We start from the raw sequence: 19421 nt of genomic DNA, 5'->3' as shown, positions 1-19421 counted from the left end.
AAATTCCTCGCAGGAGGCAATACCCGTGAAAAGACTTTAGATGGTACAGGCAGGGATCGAACCCAAGACCTCTGGCATGAGAGTCCAACGCACTAACCATCATTCCACGGGTACTACTACATATGTACGTAAATTCTTTGAAAAGAAATATATTTTTTCTCGTTATTAAAAAATACATATGGACTAATGTAGTAGTTGATTAAAAGTTTTCAAACCGGTTCGATTTTCTTTGAAGTATTTTCAAAATTGGCTTAATATTTTCTCAATAGTTGTTAGGTTGTTCAAAGCATTCCAGATGGGGCTTTTATAATTTGGATGAAACAATAAAAAAATTATTTTTGAATAAAGGTGTAAATAATATCTTTTTGTCATGCATTCCATCCATTTTCCTTAACACCAATTTTCTACATTATTGGACATTCGTAATAAAACATAGTCGGAATACAAATTTAATAGCTTCTGCATTTTTTATTATTAAAAAATAGTTAAATTTGTTGTGTTTTTTTTTTTTAAATTGAACATTAAAAGACCAAGAAAGTTTCAGCTCTATAGTGTAAACTTGATTTGTTGAATTCGTTTAACAACTAATGTTAGTACTTAAGACTAATATTACATTTGTTCTTAGATTTATAGATTAACAATACTTTAAGCAATTTGCAAAAAAAAAGCTGAACTGAAGGATTCAAAAAATGAATTTTAAATGTTTTACTTTTAAAATCATCGCTTACTTAATATACCAAAAAGTAATACTTGTTGTAAACTAAAATGTATTTGTTGAGGGGACTCTTTTTACCATAGTTCGATCTGCTTAATGTAGGACATAAAGGAACTTGTCTTCTAATACTTGTACGGCTATAAATAAAGTTTAATTGTTCCAAAATTGATGGTGATATGACTGACCCATTGATTAATTTTATATAATAAAGCACAGCTGAATGTACTCTCTGTGTTTAGAAAGTGATGGAAGATTTATGAGCGTGAGCTTATGATTGCACGGTGGAAGTTCGAGCCTATTGGACCATGGGAAGAAACGGAGGCAGAAGCGCGTGAATCTTCATTATATTCCTTCTATTCCGTTTATGTGGACTGAATAAAATGGAGTCCATATTATGCAGCCATATTCCAATATTGGTCTTACAAATGATATATAAAGACGTTTAAGAATATAAGAGTCGCGAAAATCATGTGAAAACCGTTTTATAAATCCGAGTGTCTTATTTGCTTTTTTAATAATACAGTCATAATAATTTCTAAAAGTTAATTTTGAGTCAAGAATAATATCTAGGTTAGAGAAAGTAAAGAGTTTAGTCAAATAAGAAGAGTCTAATTGATATATGAAAGTCAAAACATTTTGTTTGCGCGTAAAAGACATTGATTTACATTTATCTATGTTTTGTTAAAGCTTATTTATAAAACACTATTCGCGAAAACTATTTAGATCACTTTGTAGGAGTAAACAGTGGTCAAGTGAGTCAATACGTTTGAAAATTTTAATGTCATCAGCGTAAATTAAAGCAGATGAGTTTTTTATAATAGAAGGTAAGTGGTTAACGTATATAAAATAAACAGTAAGGTACCTAAGTGGCTACCTTGTGGTACGCCAGAGTTGGTATACAAATATGATGAACGCTCATTCGTAAAAACAATGCTGTATGATCAAATACAATACAAATACTGTCACAAATTAGTGGCTTACAATGAAACGATATGACTTTACAAATAATGGACGTAAATGACTTAGGGATGACGGCAAGGCTCAAGTTGTAAAAAAGATGTATTTGACCTTACATAAACTAACAACATAAATCTTCCTTTTAAAGGTATGATACACTAACTCCAACTTGCACAACCTGCATAACAGAGCGGTTCAGAATTTTCATATAGATCGATTCATTTTTTAATTACTTCATTATATTGGAATTGCTTCAAAATAGCCTTCCAAGCTTATTAAGAAAGAATAAATATATTTAGAGCTCCCCTAACCCTATTGTCTTCATAACATATAGGGACCTAGAAAGTTTTGGAGCAGTTTTGTGGTAGGGCTGCATAAAATTCCGAGAAGAGCTCCATAGGCGTTGGAGAAGGCGAAGTGGAAGCACTAAGATTAGCATTGGTTAATAGATCTAGATTGTCCATACGAGTTGGTGAAAAGCAATGTGAACACAAATATTTTAAAAAGTCGGAGTAGCTGATACTTAGTCTTTTTTATTTCTTTGTTTGAAGAAACAAAAACAAATGTAATTTCTTTTTTAATAAAACCTCCAACAGCTATGAAATGTGTACAGTGGATATATGTTGGGACCATGACAGTGTAGAAAATTGATGTATTTGAAAATCAATGGAATTCAACCATTTGTAGCCGTGATTTTCAAAAACGTGAATTAAGTAAAAAAACACTGAACAAACCGACAGAAATGTTTTAGGATTATCAATGTTTTACCGGACACCCAATCAAGTTTTACATTTTGGTAAAATTCATTCACTTTGTTACTATATAAATATACAATATCTGTATGATGGGAAATCAAATCATGATATTTCATTTAAGGTTTAATTGAACTTCATTTTATTAGACATTCGAAATTATTCGTCATCACACGACTTCAAACAATCATAATCAATAATGTTGATATATCAACAGTCACATCTGAAATAAATTATTTCATGGAAGACAGAACCAGAAAAATACATTTCAGACAAATATATTTCTGTGACCTATATTCCTTCAAATGTGTCAATTTGTATGAATATGCTGTAGTGCATGTTTTATACATACTCCAAATAAAGTTGCATAATTTGGCTTTTAATATTGTTTTCCCACAAGAACAAGCAATTATTAATAGTGTTGTCCTCAACTTCCATATATGTAAGTAAGTGAACATCATGCAACAATGAACTTGTATAGTTTCAGGAGCGGATCTTAAAAATTTTGTGTAAACTCCAATTTTTAAATCCTAAACAATATTGACCTCTGACAACTTTTATATAAAGGGCTTTGTAAATTTGTTATTAAATTTGTATGTGTGCATAGAAAACATTGAGCAACTCAACTGAAACAAAAGTGTAAAGTGGTGTCTTAGCATGTTCCACTAAGCGATGGATGCGTGTTTTTTTTTTAATTAATAATTCATATTTGAAATGATTTATTAAAAGTATAGTTAAGCAAAAAAAAACAACATTTAAAACATGTAGGGACAAATTCGATAGCGACAACTGACATTTTTCGAAACACTAACATTAAGATTGATGAATGTTTTTTCGCTTATTTTGGATTTTATTTTTAAAGATTTGACATTTTTGCACATATTTTTACATAAAATGAATATGCATTGTAAAAATTGCCTCTATGGCGCCCTCAAAAGTTATATCGCCTTGGATACCAACACTTATTGCTTCAATAAGCACACCAACAAAAAAAAAATTAAACCCAAACTCCAAATCCAAACTTATCTGCATTTGGTTTCCCAATTTGTCAGCAATTACAGTTTCGAAACACTCCAGAGAATGCTCTTCACAATAAAAAAATATACATATGTATATGTTTCAAGAGATACAATTTGGGTCACAGGAATTTTTATATTTAATCGAATGTAAGATCAAATACCCCATTGAGTAGATAAATCTGAACATAGTCGTTTTTGGATTTTAGATGCATCATCCGGCATAGATACTGAGGAATATATCCGATGAAGGCACTTAAAATTAACTGGTGCATACAATATTATGTTTGTCAACAGAATTGAGAGGGTGAGAGATTTCGTTTCTGACAACGAAACATATTTATTGCAACATCGCATTGGATATATTGGTCTACGATTCTCGGCATCGGAACAACCAAAGACATTTTTATGGAATCATTTTTCATTTGCCACTAAATTGTAGAATCTATTTTGTATTTGCTTCTTTATTTTTGTTTCAAGAAAAAACATTTTCTCTAAAGGTTAATTTTGTAATATTTTAGACACTGAGTTCGGCTTCTTAAGTTCAAAAGTTATACTATCATTGATTTATGGAGGTATTATTTTTGTAGCTTGTAAAAAAAAATGAGGGGCGCTTAACATGAGTGCAAAGGTAAACGAACTATAATAATAACAGTGTGATGTTTTGTGTTGAAAGAAATATTTATTATTAAAACAGTTTTGAAGGGATGGAGTTTTTAAAGTTAACTTATCGATAAATAGGTAATCCAAAACAAAAATAAACAGAAGTAGTTAAGTTCTTACTAATCTATGTCGATGAGTGTTTGTGTTTTTGGAAAAAAATATACATAAACAAATCTATACACAAAAATACTTTAGGTCATCAGAAAAACTAAAATTACAATTCTAAAGTTCAACTCAATTTTGAAATTGAAAAAAGAAGCTGGGATGCGACCCACACGGATAACCATCTCTGCCTGTCAATTGGTCCAAAACTTAAAAAAAAATATTAACAACTATATTTTGAGTGAGACAACAAATTTGAAGGTAATATCTTTTTTGTAAACTTTAAGTTAATAACAATATTTTTAATATGATAAAATAAGTTTGGGTTCAATATTTTCAGTCGAAAAACAATTTTTACCAAATTTTAGTAGCATTTTTTGAAGTTTACACTAAAATTAGGCAAGGAAAATATAATTTTGAAGTCAAAACCTTTTTTTATTCACGAGATTTAGGGAATCGAACTTCAATTTATACTAACTTTGAAATATTTTTCTTGTTTGAAACTTAAGTTACAAATCAAAATTTTAGTAAATTTGAGCGTTATTTTAGTGGAGTCAAACTAAAACTACAATTAAACAAAGTGAATCAAACCCTGCTATATTTCACACTAACAGAAAATCTGTTGACATCATTTCTAATAAAAATTGAGTAGATCTGTTTTACGTACGATTCTATAATTCTGAATGGTTGTACGGAAGGAGATAAGGAAGGCCATTACACTTTCATCGGAGTTCAAGGCAAATCTGTTATCGACTTTTGTGCTGTTAACTATTACTGGATCGAACGAATCAATAAAGTTGAAGTTGAGTGTTAAAACTTTTCAGAACACATGTCTATTGTTGTAGAATTCTTCACCAAAAGAAATAAATCTTCACCAACTACCTCGTCTTTTTTGGAAAAATGAACAAAAAGTTTCTTATCAGCGTAATTTGAACGATTTTTTTCTAAAAAACGAGTTGATTACAGAACTAACAGAAATATTTTCAAATCAGCTCACTGAATATATTCGAAGTTCAGCATCAAACAAAACTATAAGTCAGAACACTTCTTAAAAACAAAAGTTTACTGCTGGAGAGCACGCATAAAATCTTTTGCTCTACGAACTTCTAACAATCATCGACTGAAAATTTGGTACAACGAAGGTAAAAAATATTACAAAAACCTTTGTCTTCAAAAGAAAATTGAATTTGAAAATCGTCAAGTAATAGCATTGGGTCAAACAAGAAACTCAAAGAATTTCTGGAAAATCCCAGGGGAGATCAATGGAATGAAATATAAAATAGGTGTAGGCGTATCTGCTGAAGATCTTTCAGCTCATTTAAGGCTCTTTTTTTCCAACAATTATATCTTAATGTTCTAATAGGATGAACCATATTAACTGTTGATGACACATTAGAAGCTGATATATCAATTTAGGAAATAAATACAAGCTGTGATCCTAAATGCGAAGAATAGAAAAGCTCCAGGTGAAGACGGGATTTCATATGAGTTTTTTAAAAATGCTACACCGACATTCCTTAACAATCTTCAAATTCTGCTTAACAAAGTTTTCTTCACAGCTGAAATCCCCTCTTCTTTTAAAAAGTCTGTAATATTTCCTATTCACAAAAAAGGACCTTTTGACATTATGGAAAATTACAGAGGAATTTTTTTTATTAATATAATAGCGAAAATATTCTGTGGACTGGTGGTATGAAAGATGGCAACGTTTGTATGGAAACCTTACATATCGATGTGAACAACCAACGTGATTTGAAAGGCCGACTCTACCCCATTATTCAGAAAAACGAAGACTCTATTAGAGATGCCTTCATCGTTAAGACTCGGAATTATGAAAATAGAATTTTATATAGTTAGGTTAATTTTAATCTTAACAAGAAAAACTACTTTCACTACTCACTTAGCTATGATGAAATATCCGTGATATTCAAAGCAAGGTGTGAGCTCCTTTCCTTAAATAAAATAATAAATTGGTTGGTGCAACAGTCCGTTCGAGAACTAGGGCCTAGTGACTGATAACTCTCAACCATTCCTGTGTGCGAGTACTGTTGTCAGGGATGGAAGGGACCTACAGTTTTAAGCCGAATCTGAACGGCAAATTTGAGAAAGCACTTTTCATGACAAGAATTACTCTTGGATAATTTGTCAATTCCTCGCAAGTAGCAGTACCCGTGAAAAAACTTTAGGTGGCATAGGTAGGGATCGAACCCAAGATCTCTCGCATGACAGTCTAACGCACTAACCATCATGTCACGGCTACTACTTTCCTTAAATAGTAACCCTTATAATGGAAGCTTTTATCAATTCCGTACACTTTGCAACCTTAAATGGAAAGAAGATTGCTTTCATATCATAAGTATGTGCCCAATATTCAATATTTTTTTCGAAAACAACCATTAACTATGCATTAAACTTCTAAACGATTGTGACTGGATAACACTAAGCAATTTCTTAAAAACAGTTTACAAGTATAGGAATGTAAAGGGTGATTTTTTTGAGGTTAGGATTTTCATGCATTAGTATTTGCGATCACGCGGGATTTCAGACATGGTGTCAAAGAGAAAGATGCTCAGTATGCTTTGACATTTCATCATGAATAGACTTACTAACGAGCAACGCTTGCAAATCACTGAATTTTATTACCAAAATCAGTGTTCGGTTCGAAATGTGTTTCGCGCTTTACGTCCGATTTATGGTCTACATAATCGACCAAGTGAGCAAACAATCAATGCGATTGTGACCAAGTTTCGCACTCAGTTTACTTTATTGGACATTAAACCAACCACACGAATGCGTACAGTGCGTACAGAAGAGAATATTGCGTCTGTTTCTGAGAGTGTTGCTGAAGACCGTGAAATGTCGATTCGTCGCCGTTCGCAGCAATTGGGTTTGTGTTATTCGACCACATGGAAGATTTTACGCAAAGATCTTGGTGTAAAACCGTATAAAATACAGCTCGTGCAAGAACTCAAGCCGAACGATCTGCCACTAGAAAAGTTGGCAGAAAATCCGCTTTTTTATCGACAAATTTTGTTTAGCGATGAGGCTCATTTCTGGTTGAATGGCTACGTAAATAAGCAAAATTGCCGCATTTGGAGAGAAGAGCAACCAGAAGCCGTTCAAGAACTGCCCATGCATCCCGAAAAATGCACTGTTTGGTGTGGTTTGTACGCTGGTGGAATCATTGGACCGTATTTTTTCAAAGATGCTGTTGGACGCAACGTTACGGTGAATGGCGATCGCTATCGTTCAATGCTAACAAACTTTTTGTTGCCAAAAATGGAAGAACTGAACTTGGTTGACATGTAGTTTCAACAAGATGGTGCTACATGCCACACAGCTCGATTCTATGGCCATTTTGAGGGAAAACTTCGGAGAACAATTCATCTCAAGGAATGGACCGGTAAGTTGGCCACCAAGATCATGCGATTTGACGCCTTTAGACTATTTTTTGTGGGGCTACGTCATGTCTAAAGTCTACACAAATAAGCCAGCAACTATTCCAGCTTTGGAAGACAACATTTTCGAAGAAATTCGGGCTATTCCGGCCGAAATTCTCGAAAAAGTTACCCAAAATTGGACTTTCCGAATGGACCACCTAAGACGCAGCCGCGGTCAACATTTAAATGAAATTATCCTCAAAAAGTAAATGTCATGGACCAATCTAACGTTTCAAATAAAAAATCGATGAGATTTTGCAAATTTTATGCGTTTTTTTTTTTTAAAGTTCTCAAGATCTTAAAAAATCACCGTTTATTTATATCAGAATATGTTTGAAACTTTAGTTCTTTTTTTGTTGATTATTGAAAATTTAATTAAATTTTTAAATAAACATTTATAAACTTGTCAACCAGGCTGACAGCTTAGCCATAGCTTTTAAATTTATAATTTGTATTTTATTTTTCATATTGAAATGAAAATAAATGAATAACTTACTCTTACTCTACTTATTTTGTGTTGCATTTTGTGTGTAGATTTTAACTTGTATGAACAAATAAAATTAACTGTTTGATCTTTATAAACATTTTACTAAATTTTTAAAATATCCTTGAGTTTGAATAATAAATTGTAATTATTCAATGGTTTAAAGCCAATATTATTAATTATTGCCAAGTGATTCGAGCCGAAAATCAATTTTTAACAACTGAGTATGAATTAAGTGCTTTTTAAGTTTTTCCAAATTATTTTTTTAACGTCTTTTCTAAATTTGTTTGTGCTATAATCTGATAAACAACATTTTTGTTTAGGATAAATATTCTAGGGACCTTGAAAAGTAAAGAAATGTCAACATTTTTACTTTGGCAAATCGGACTAATTACTATAACTATATAACTATGGAAAGTTAAAAATAGTACTAAATTGACATGTAATGTAACAATAAAGCAATGTTAACTTTTATAGATAATGTGCATTCATGTTTGTTCATTTCTGATACAAGACAAGACACTCAAAATGCTTCACTTCAAATGAATTATAATGCTTTAAGAATTGTGTGCATAGATCATTACAACACTGAATTATGAGTTATAAAATGAGACACATTTTAGTTTTCTTATATGAACGTATAATTCATTTAAAACATTAAAAAAAAAACAGATCTCCGTTTTGTCTCTAGGGGAACATTCTTAACTCAATAAAGTGAAATATTGGGATGGAGATATATCTTAATGATTTTTCGGAATTAAATGTGTATCCAAGAATTAAATGTGACAAATTGATGAATGTAAAAATGTATTCACAAAGTCAAAGAATAATTTGTCTAACTATAACTTTTTTTGTGACTGTGTTGATAATTCTTTAATATTTATAAAACAATACTATGGTAAGATTTAAGACCAGTATTATATAAATCATCAATTAATTGTTTAAACTTACAATTCCCACCGGTATCACTAATCCGATAATGTATAACATCCAGCTCTTGACTGTAGATTCATGGAACGGGTGCATCAAAGACTCGTCGTCACAGAAAAAACCTCTTTTATACGGATCGCCCAACAGAAAGAACAACAAAATAGGAAATCCAACTGAAAATAAAAAGAAAAAGGAATTTTAATTTTTGTAGATACTAAATAAACAAATTGCACGCACAACAACAGCTGTGAACATATGTTTTTTTATTCTAAAAAATATATACAAAATATATCTTTTTCCACACATGACATTGAACATTGATCAACTGAACTATTGAACTAGATATCCCAGAATAATTATCGCAGTAGGAATCGGAACTTGCTGATTGCAACAACTTGCATCACGCAGTCACGATGACATTCGTTTATATTAATTACAATTAATTGGTACTTGCAGCAATGATAAGCAAGCGGTATTACGAGTGTATGGTGCATCAGCAAAGAGATACGAGAAGCCTATCGCCGACAGTAAGGAGATAACCCGAGACGCCAGGCACACTTTCGATTTGTTGCAAGTGCGTTGGAGGTGCTTCAATTTGTAACTTTACGACCGACACGAGACCAATTAAATTGGCAAAATTATATGATGCAAAATAGTCATTCTATTTTGATCGATGGAATAGAAAGAACTGCTTTAGCTGGTTAAACAGGAATTGATAAATGGAATTTTAATTCATTACGATGGCGGCACTGCAGTTTAGACTGGATGCATTCATCCGAACTAAATGACAAGTTGTTTATATTTTTTTTATTTAATTAATCCGAAGTAATAATTTAGTAATTGAGGTTTATTATAAGAAATTTCTCATATTTCTAACGTTATATCACTACAAACTTAGATAGTTAAAATAATAAAAACAGTTGGAAGATTTATGCGGTATGCATAATTAAATAAATAAGTTATGAAATGACGGTATCTACTCTTTAAAATCTTTTGAATGATGAAATGATTGCTTCAGACCATTTTATTCATCATTATTTCTATTTATTACAGTTGGAAAGTGTAAGGCATCAACTCCAAGATATGAAGCCATTTTCATGGTGCTTTGATATGTTCTGATTTTGTCGTTTCTAAACTGAACTTCATTTAAGTTAATCATAGAGAATTTAAAACCATTTTGAAGCGATAGCTTGGAGTCTGTTTAGCTGTTTTTAAATCTATAAAACGTTAAAAATAAACAAACTGATTGAGAAAATTATGTTGCGAGACATTTTATTTGAAAATTTAAAAACAAAAATTAATATGTAAAAAGACTTAAGTATACATACATATATTAATATTTTAATATTTTACTAGATATTGGAATGCTACCAACCAACAGAAAACGAGAGCTTTAGTTAAATCGAAATAGATGAGGACGCTTTGTATTAAAGGTATCGATTCGAGAAAAAAAATGTGAAGTTTATGATTGACCTTCTAAATATTAAATATTGAAATTTAATGAGAGGTTTGCCAATACCTGTGTGCTTCCAAGAACTTACAACACAATCGTGAAAAATAAATAAATTAGGTGGCGCAATAGTCCATGAAGAACCAGGGCCTAGTGACTTACAAACTCTCAACCATTCATGTGTGCGAGTAATGTTGTCAGAGATGGTAGGGACCATCAGTTATGCCGAATCCGAATGGCTAATTTGAGCAAGCACTTTTTCATAACAATAATTACTCTTGAAGGATTTGTCAATTCCTCGCAAGAGGCAGTACCCGCGAACATTGTTTTTTTTTTTAAATTAAGTTGGCACAGGCAAGGATCGAACCCAAGACCCCTTGCATGACAGTCCAACGCACTTTTCATTCTTAAAGCTAGACAAAAATTCATAAAACTAGCCTTATTATCCATAACTTACAACTAACTTAATGGTCCCATACGGACACTCTAAGTTAAGTCCAACGCACTAACCATCACGCTACGGGTACGGGTACACCAGTGTGGTTTACATGCCTTTTTCAACTAACAGCAAACAGACTCATTTAAAGGATTTCAAAGATTTAAACAACGTTTAACAATTACTTGTTAAAAATTAGCATTTCCAGGTAAAAATTTCACTGGTAACCAAAATTACGTTTTTCGTATCATACAATCCAAAAAATACTTTCTTAAAGGATTGAGCTGTCACATTGGGCTATTTTTTAAGGCCAATTTAAAATATGATGGAACTACATAAATTGTAGGAGGATTTTGCAAAGCACAAATCCGTCTTCTAGATAGAATTTAAATCATTTTAGTGCCTTTCTTAGTTTCTAAAAAATTCTCATTAGTTATGACTTATGAGTCTTCATTGTACTCTTTTAATGATTTGAAAAATCTTGAATTGTAACTTTTTAGTAAAAATAAAACTTTGGAGTTTATTTTTAGTGATGATTTTGAATACGGGCTTTGATTTTAAATATCTGCTCAAATTTCAAAAATACTGGTTTTCAAAATTATTTTAATTGATGTTGCACCCTTGTTTAAAGAACAGACTCGTTAAAAAAATAAAAAATACTTTTAAACCTTTTTGCCTTTTTCTGTCAATTATAGTTTTAGCATAAATGGTTCAGTGTTTCCTTCAGATTTTTGTAAGACGGATAGAATCTTATGAAGATTTTTCGAAAATTTTCGTTAACATTGATTTGGAAAACCTTCATGAATTTTGTTGAAAAAAACTACTTTATGAATAAAGATAGCCTCAAGAAGACTAATATATGCGTTTTTTTCGAATTTTAAAAAGTTATGTCACAAAAACCTGAAGTTATGGAATAAAATTTTTAGAGTATTTGAATTAAAGACACCAACCTGACCAGAACAAGATCAAACTAGCCATCAAGAGGCTGAAGTCAAACAAAGCGGCCGGTAATGACGGTCTGCAGGCGGCGCTCTTTAAGTACGCTGGAGCAGATCTGTTAAGTAGCATGCACCAGCTACTAAAATTTGGCCGGAAGAAAGCCAACTTAAGCACCATCTGCCCGATCCATAAAAAAGGTGACCGCCTTCTTTGAGCCAACTACAGAGGCATTAGCCTTTTAAACATAGCGTACAAGATCTTGTGCAGCCTATTATGTGAACGAATTAAGCCATATACTGACGAACTAATTGGCCCTTACCAGTGTTTTCACTCTACGCAAAATCCTGAAAAAAAACCCAAGGACATAACATCGAAACCATCATCTCTTCACCGATTTTAAAGCAGTTTATGACAGTGTAGACAGGAACGAACTATACTGTGCCATGTTGAGTTTTGGTATCCCTACCAAACTGATACAACTTATCAGAATGGCGCTGTGAAACGCTCGTTGCTGCGTCAAAATTGGAAGAGACTCTACCGAAACCTTTCAAACCACCAGGGGACTGGGACAAGGCGATGCGCTGTCATGTAGCTGCTTCAAATATTGTTCTTGAAAGAATGGTGCGCAACACCAACGCCAATACAAGTGGCAACATCTTTCAAAAATCCACACAATATCTTGGATATGCAGATGACATCGACATTATGGAAAGAACCAAACGAGCAGTGACGGTTGCTTTCGCTAATGTCAAGTCTGAGGCGAAGAAAATGGGTCTTGACAATAACGAGTACAAAACGAAGTATCTACTGTCATCAAATAGAGTCGATTCACACCGTAGACTTGGCCAAAATGTGACAATTGACAGGTACAACTTCGAGGTGGTAAACGAATTTGTGTAGTTGGGCACTGCTGTTAATTTTGCAAATTACATCAGCGCGGAGATCAGACGAAGAATTATTAGATCCTATTTTTACATGTATAAATAAATATTTAATAAGGTGATCATTTTATAATAGAAATGACCTTCTATTTGTAAAAGTTAGTAGGAGAATACACTATACACGCATGCAAAAATGTACTTATATAGACATACGAACCTAAGCACAAATAAATTTAAATAAATTCGTTACATTTTTCAAGGTATGTCTATTGTTCAATCTACTTATTTCATATGGCTTAATTATGCCAACACTTATATGAGGTTGTTGGGGTGGAAATACGCTTTTTGTATAATTTAACTCATCTTAACTTTGAATGCGTGTAGATAAACATATACACATTTAAAATTGAGCTTCTATTATTATATATAAAAATATAAATAAATCAATCCACAACTACCATGTTTACCAACATATCGTAACTATATGGACATTGCAATGTAAAATCGTTTTGCATTCCACCTTTTATACAAAAACAAATAGTGCTATGGGGTAGATTTTCATGCTGCTTTTATATACGCCAATCACTATAAACAATGATCTGTGGGTTGTCCGATTTTAAATGGACCAAAACATATACAAAATAACAGAGAGATATCCCCCTAAGTTACACTTTCATTTATATTTGTATCTTTTTTCCGAGACCAATGAACCACAAAAATCAGATCCAATAAACAATGCTTATTCCTCCCTCAACTACACACGAGTCAAATGGTGTGGAGTCTCTGAAGCCCTCCTGAAACTCATAATCTAAGCTGTCTCCCAAGCTGGCGTCTGTATCCGATTCACAAAATTTAGCGTTTCGAGCACACGGCTCTCTGTTGGTTGTGAAAAAATTTAAACTCATTAATGGTTGGCGGAAGTCAGGAACGACCCTTTTGATTCGAACTTTGATCTCTCGTTAACTATTCGACAAAAAATACATTTTTAGTATGGAAAAATTAAGCATATTATGCGTGCTATTTTTTGCCATTAAGTTCTCTTTAATTTGAACAGAAAAGATTAATATAACAGTGTAGCCTGAAATGCAGACAGATGTTGTCCGCTAGTAGCAATACAGTAATAAATCAACTAATTTTAAAATTAAGTGCACGACCAGATCGCACGAAGTTGCTCCTGTCCCCAAAGCCTCTGTTTATATACAGAACTTGTATTTTAAAATTTTGACAATAAAATAAGTTTTTCTATAAAAATGTAAATACCATTTTATTAATCAAAAAAAATTAATTTATTAATTTTTTTTTCTAAAATTCTTAGAGCGATTTTTAACATTAATTTTGTATATACAACATTTTTCAATTTAAAATAAAATACATTTTCTGTATGCAGTTTTTAGAAAATCATAACGAGAATCTACTCAAAACCTGAACTTCCAAGTTTGACTCAATGGACCCAATGGTTTGTATTGTAGGGGCTAGGGTATTCTACCAATGCAATGTCATGCTTCATTAAAATCCAGAATTTTGTACAAATACAATACTGGCCATTAGTGGCAAGTAAAAAATCATCATGATCTTTCAGTATCAGCAATGTAGAGTTAAAAGAGAATAATTTAAATTTCATCACTTTAATCAAATTAGACGAACTTAATGACTATATACAGTTATTTGAAATCAGACTGGGTTTATCGTAAAATGCTTAAAATTACTTGAGAGACATATCAAACACAAGTGCGATTGGAAGTTGATATAAAAGCAATATAAACCCAATGTCAAATTGATTGTGTTTTTTTTACTGGTGTTTGGGAATTATTTTGTTGATTAATTAAAATTAATAAGAAAAGCGAAAATAAATTAATTTAATCAAATATAGTCATAGGTTACTGTGAACAATATTTGTATTTTTTATTTTTTAGCAGATGCTCGAAACCCGACTAATGAGATCTTTTATTTTCTGTATTCTACTATTTCCGTATTCTACTCCAATCGTGTTTTAAAAACATATGAACTTCTCACTAGTAACTGACATTTTAGGTGAAACAAATTTTGCGTCAGGTTTTGAATTAAATTAATAAAATTTTCAATATTTAAAAAAATACGTAAGAAAATAAAGATGAATTAACGAAATAGTATAAATGACTGCCAGTTTTTCTATTTGTCATAAAAGGTACTATATAATTTTAAGAGTACAATCACAGAGATTTTGTTTTAGAAATTTCAAAAAAAAATTCTAAAATAATTAATTGAATTGAAAAATATAATAAAATAAATTTTTAAATCATATCAAACATTTTTTTTAACATTAATGGTGAAATCTTACATTTATAAAGAGCTTGGGGTGCGACCCACTCTGGTAACTTTCCATCCCGTCTGTCAATTTGTCTTGCTTAAAAGTTTGTAGGATTAGGTTAAGAAAGTTGTCTGATGAATAATTCTTAATAATTTTAAAATTACAAACAATATTTTCCATATAAAGAAATAGTTTAGCTTGAAAATCTAGTTTTGATATTTGTCGACAATAAATTTCTAAAAATTTAAGTATCAATTCTTAAATTTTTACAAATAGGAAAAAAGGAATGTTAGGTTCTTATAAAAAAAACTACTGAATATCGAAAATAATATTTTCTGTGAAATAAAAAATTTGAAGACAATAATTTTAATATTTGGAAAGCTATGTAAGTATGAAAGTATATTTTTACCAAGTTTTAGTATTGTTTTTTTAGTTTTTTTTTTGTAAGGAAAAATGTCAATTAGATTTTTCTTAAAATTTTACTAGCATGTTGACAACAATATTTTTTAAAAGTAGTTTAAAACCAATATCTTTAAGTTTTAAAAAGATATTTGAGTCGAAATTCAATTTTTACCAACTTTTGTTAAATTGTCTTTTGAGTTTTTAATTTTTTATAAAAAAAACCGTCAATTCGATTTTTCTCAAAATTTTACCCATATGTTAAAAACCTTATTTTTCGTTGCACAAAATTGTTTTGGAGATAAAATCATTTTGTACTCATAAAATTTTCGATGTGAATTCCGTTCATTGGATTTTTTCAAAAAATATATTTGTTTTGTATCACATAACAATATATAATATAAAATTTTATCAAGTCTCTTGCGTTTTTGGTTCATGAGATATTCAGGGTTAACCGAAATTTTCACATTTTTTAAACAGCCACGGTAAAAAAAAACCACATACGCAATTTTCTTGAGACTCCTTTCTACATTTTTCTGCCTTGTTATCTGTAAAACTAAATTCATTTGAAGTCGATATCTCTATCACACGCATGCACAAACATCTTTATAAAAATCTTTTATTTCGACTATTGACATTTCTTGACGTTTCAAGGTCCCTGAAACGTCAAGAAATGACAAAATTTTCAATTTAAAAAAATCGGTTCCATTACAATAACTTCCTATGGAAATTTAAAAAATAACACTGGTCGACAAGGTATTCTCTCCGCAACGAAATTGCACTTTTAAAATTAATGTATCACGTAAGGTTTTTGAGATATTACTTTTTAAAATTCGATAAAACATGTATTTTGGGGCTATCAACATTTTTTAAGCAGTTTTTTTTTTTCAATAAAATCCGTTATGGTTTTCGAAATCTATAATTTCTTTCTTTAATATTTCTTTATTTTATAAAATATTCTATAAATCTGTGAAAGTTTAAAGATTTCACCTGTTTTACAAGAATCTAAATATGCTTAACTATTTGTGCTAAAACGGTTTTCAACAGAAAAGGCAAAACGATTTGGAAGTAAGTTTTTTTCTTGTAACAAATCTGTTGCCTAAACAATTCTATTTTTAAATTATATAAAAAAATTGAAAACGGGTATTTTTAAAACTTAAAGTTTGGATTCGAAAAAAGTCAAAAAATTATTTGTTAAAATTTTGAATGTATAACTAAAGGTTTGCTCAGAATTTTATACAGAATCTAGCAAAAAATCATAATTAATTAGAATTTCTAGGAACTTAGTAAGAAACTAAAATGATTTAAATTGTATCTAAAAGAGAAATGTTTTTTTGCAAAATCATCATTAATCGTTATTGTTTAGAGATATTTTGAGTTTCAAGTTCCGGTTAAAAGCCTGTTTTTTTTTGTTTTTGGGATATTTTAAGGAGTATATTTTAAAAACCTGACGTGATAGAAAAATTTAAAGGTGGGATTCGAACTAAAGACATCTTGTTTGTGGGACACCAAAAAAACGTAATTTTGTCTACTAGTGTAATTAGACATTGGTTTCAAGCTTATTATAATTGCATCTCTTTTTTAGTTATGTAAATACTAATTCTAATCTTTTCAATAATCTCGGCGTGAACCTGAACATTTATATAATTAAGTATACATTTCATTATCAGTAATACAAATTATATAACTAGCGGCCCGTACCGGCTTCGCACGGGTAGATATTTAAGTTATAAGCATGTTAATTAAAAGTACCCGTGGCATGATGGTTAGTGTGTTGGACTGTCATGCGAGGGGTCTTAGGCTCGATCCCTGCCTATGCCACCTTAAGTTTTTTTCACGGGTACTGCCTATGGCAAGGAATTGATAAATTCTCCAAGAAGTAAGTAATTCTAGTCATGAAAAGTGCCTTCTCAAATTGTCCGTTCGGATTAGGCTTAAAACTGTAGGTCCCTTCAATCCCTGACAACAGTACTCGCACACAGGAATGGTTGAGAGTTGTCAGTCACTAGGCCCTAGTTCGTTAACGGACTGTAGCGCCACCCAGTTTATTTATTTAATTAAAACGACCATGAATCACTAAATTAGAAAAAAATGTATACTTATCTTAAAGCCTCCCTGTACACTAGGTTGGCTGTGGTATTTGTAGATGGCAACAAAACGTATTGATTTTCACGAGATCCTACTCCTGGAAGTGCCACATACAATTGCCAGTGGGCAAAGCAATCTTTCCTTAAGTCGATACCAACTATGGGAAAAGTTTGTCCCTGGGATCTATTTATTGTAAGGGCAAAAAATATTTTTAAAGGGAACTGTAGCCTTATTTAGAGATATGGGCAAATCAGTTGCTATCATTGAGATCCGCGGAACATGTGCGAGATGACCGGCCGCGGGAATCGTAATATTAGTTGCTACAATCACATTATTTCTTAATTCTTTGATCAGTAGTTACATACAAAAATACAAAAAGACAAATCTTTCCTCTTTATAATATAAGTGTAGCCATATATTATATACATTCATTTATTTTGCATTCTAACGCTAAATTAATGTTGTTTGTTTTAATATTTTTATATGTGCAAGACTTTATTATATGTTAAGCCTTAGGCGAGATTTGGTGTACCCATGTTGAATTGCGGTTTAATTATACCTTTATTTCTATTTTTACTATTTCAAGCCCACTGCCCATATCAAAAGAAAAACTATCTGGCAATCATAATTACACCTAAGGGTAATGTTACACTAATTGCATTGTAGTCTATCCGTCATCGGCTCCATACACTAAAAGAAATCTTTTTCCAACTGTCAGCAATCAATCATTTGAAATGTATTTTAATGTTCAAGTAATTTGTTTCGTTGATTTTCTATAGGTACTTACATTAAATGTATGTTTCAAAACTATGCATATCTTTCATAGCACTTCATGATAAATATGTCTACGTCACATACATATAATATTTTATTGTCTGACCCAACGATATTAACGCTTGACAAAAAGAAACGAAAGATAAATAATGTCCACAATAGTGCCGACAAGGCAGCTATCACGTTAAGACGCCTACGAACCCCGCGTGGCACTATGCATCATGTATATGTAATGCATTTATAGCCTTAAGATACATTAGTATTTTCCTGGATGTAGGAAGAAAAGTGACAATTAATAGGAGTGTGATATTATAATTCCCGTTTCTATTATGAAAATTGGTGTGAATATTTTGAATTTCTGGAAATGAGTTGATTTATTGTTACTTTAGTTTTCAACGTATTGAAATGTTTTAATAAATCAAAATAAAATTAATTCCTCTTGTTGTTTAACATAAGTGATACCTAGAACTATATTTAGAAATATTTTATTAGTTACTTATATTTTGTTGCTATTTCGAATTAAATTGTTGGTTCAGAGAATTTGTATGTTAATCAAAACTTAATGACAACTTTTCGTGTCATAACTTTATTTCTTAAAATATTTTTAAATTCCAAAAAAAATTCAGAAAGGCTATTAAAATTAAGGAATTTGTTCATAATTTTTTCATATGGGTGCCTAAGTGTCCCTTAATTAGTTAAATCTGAATAGGGGAACTTGGTTAATTTGGTTTAAGATTCTTATTACAACGATTTACAATTTTGAAGCACTGTCCAAAGAGTTATTTTAATTTTTTTTTTTCACTGCGAAATTTATAAAAGAAACACTCAAGGTAATTCCAAGGTCTGTTAATGAGGGCGACAATTTAATTAAGGCATAGTTAGTTTTGAGAATTCATCTCTGCATTTCTTTCAAATCATTTGCAATCAGTGCATTATTTTGTAACCATGTGATATTAACACATTTTCAATTATAAGTGCAAAAATGCAATAGATTAAGTAATGGCGGATCCTGAGGAGGGGTCATAGGGGTCATGACCCCCTGGCAGATAATTTGTTTGTGATTTTGTAGGAATTTCCTATAATTCAAAACTAATTCTATTGAGTCAAT

General features: G+C 31.2%; 1 protein-coding gene across 2 annotated transcripts in view; it reads right to left on the bottom strand.

Annotated features, from left to right (window-relative positions):
* LOC129952879 (putative phosphatidate phosphatase) overlaps positions 1-19421 on the bottom strand; it is a 105656-nt gene that overhangs the window by 26516 nt on the left and 59719 nt on the right. For both annotated transcript variants that reach the window (XM_056065799.1, XM_056065798.1), the window contains exon 3: positions 9081-9232. In XM_056065799.1, the coding sequence (XP_055921774.1) occupies positions 9081-9232 (152 nt within the window). The remainder of the gene's footprint in view (positions 1-9080; positions 9233-19421) is intronic.

Source organism: Eupeodes corollae, chromosome 3 (genome assembly GCF_945859685.1).
Source record: "Eupeodes corollae chromosome 3, idEupCoro1.1, whole genome shotgun sequence".
Lineage (NCBI taxonomy): Eukaryota > Metazoa > Arthropoda > Insecta > Diptera > Syrphidae > Eupeodes > Eupeodes corollae.
Note: the sequence above shows the minus strand (reverse complement) of the source record. Positions and strands in the feature narration are given on the sequence as shown.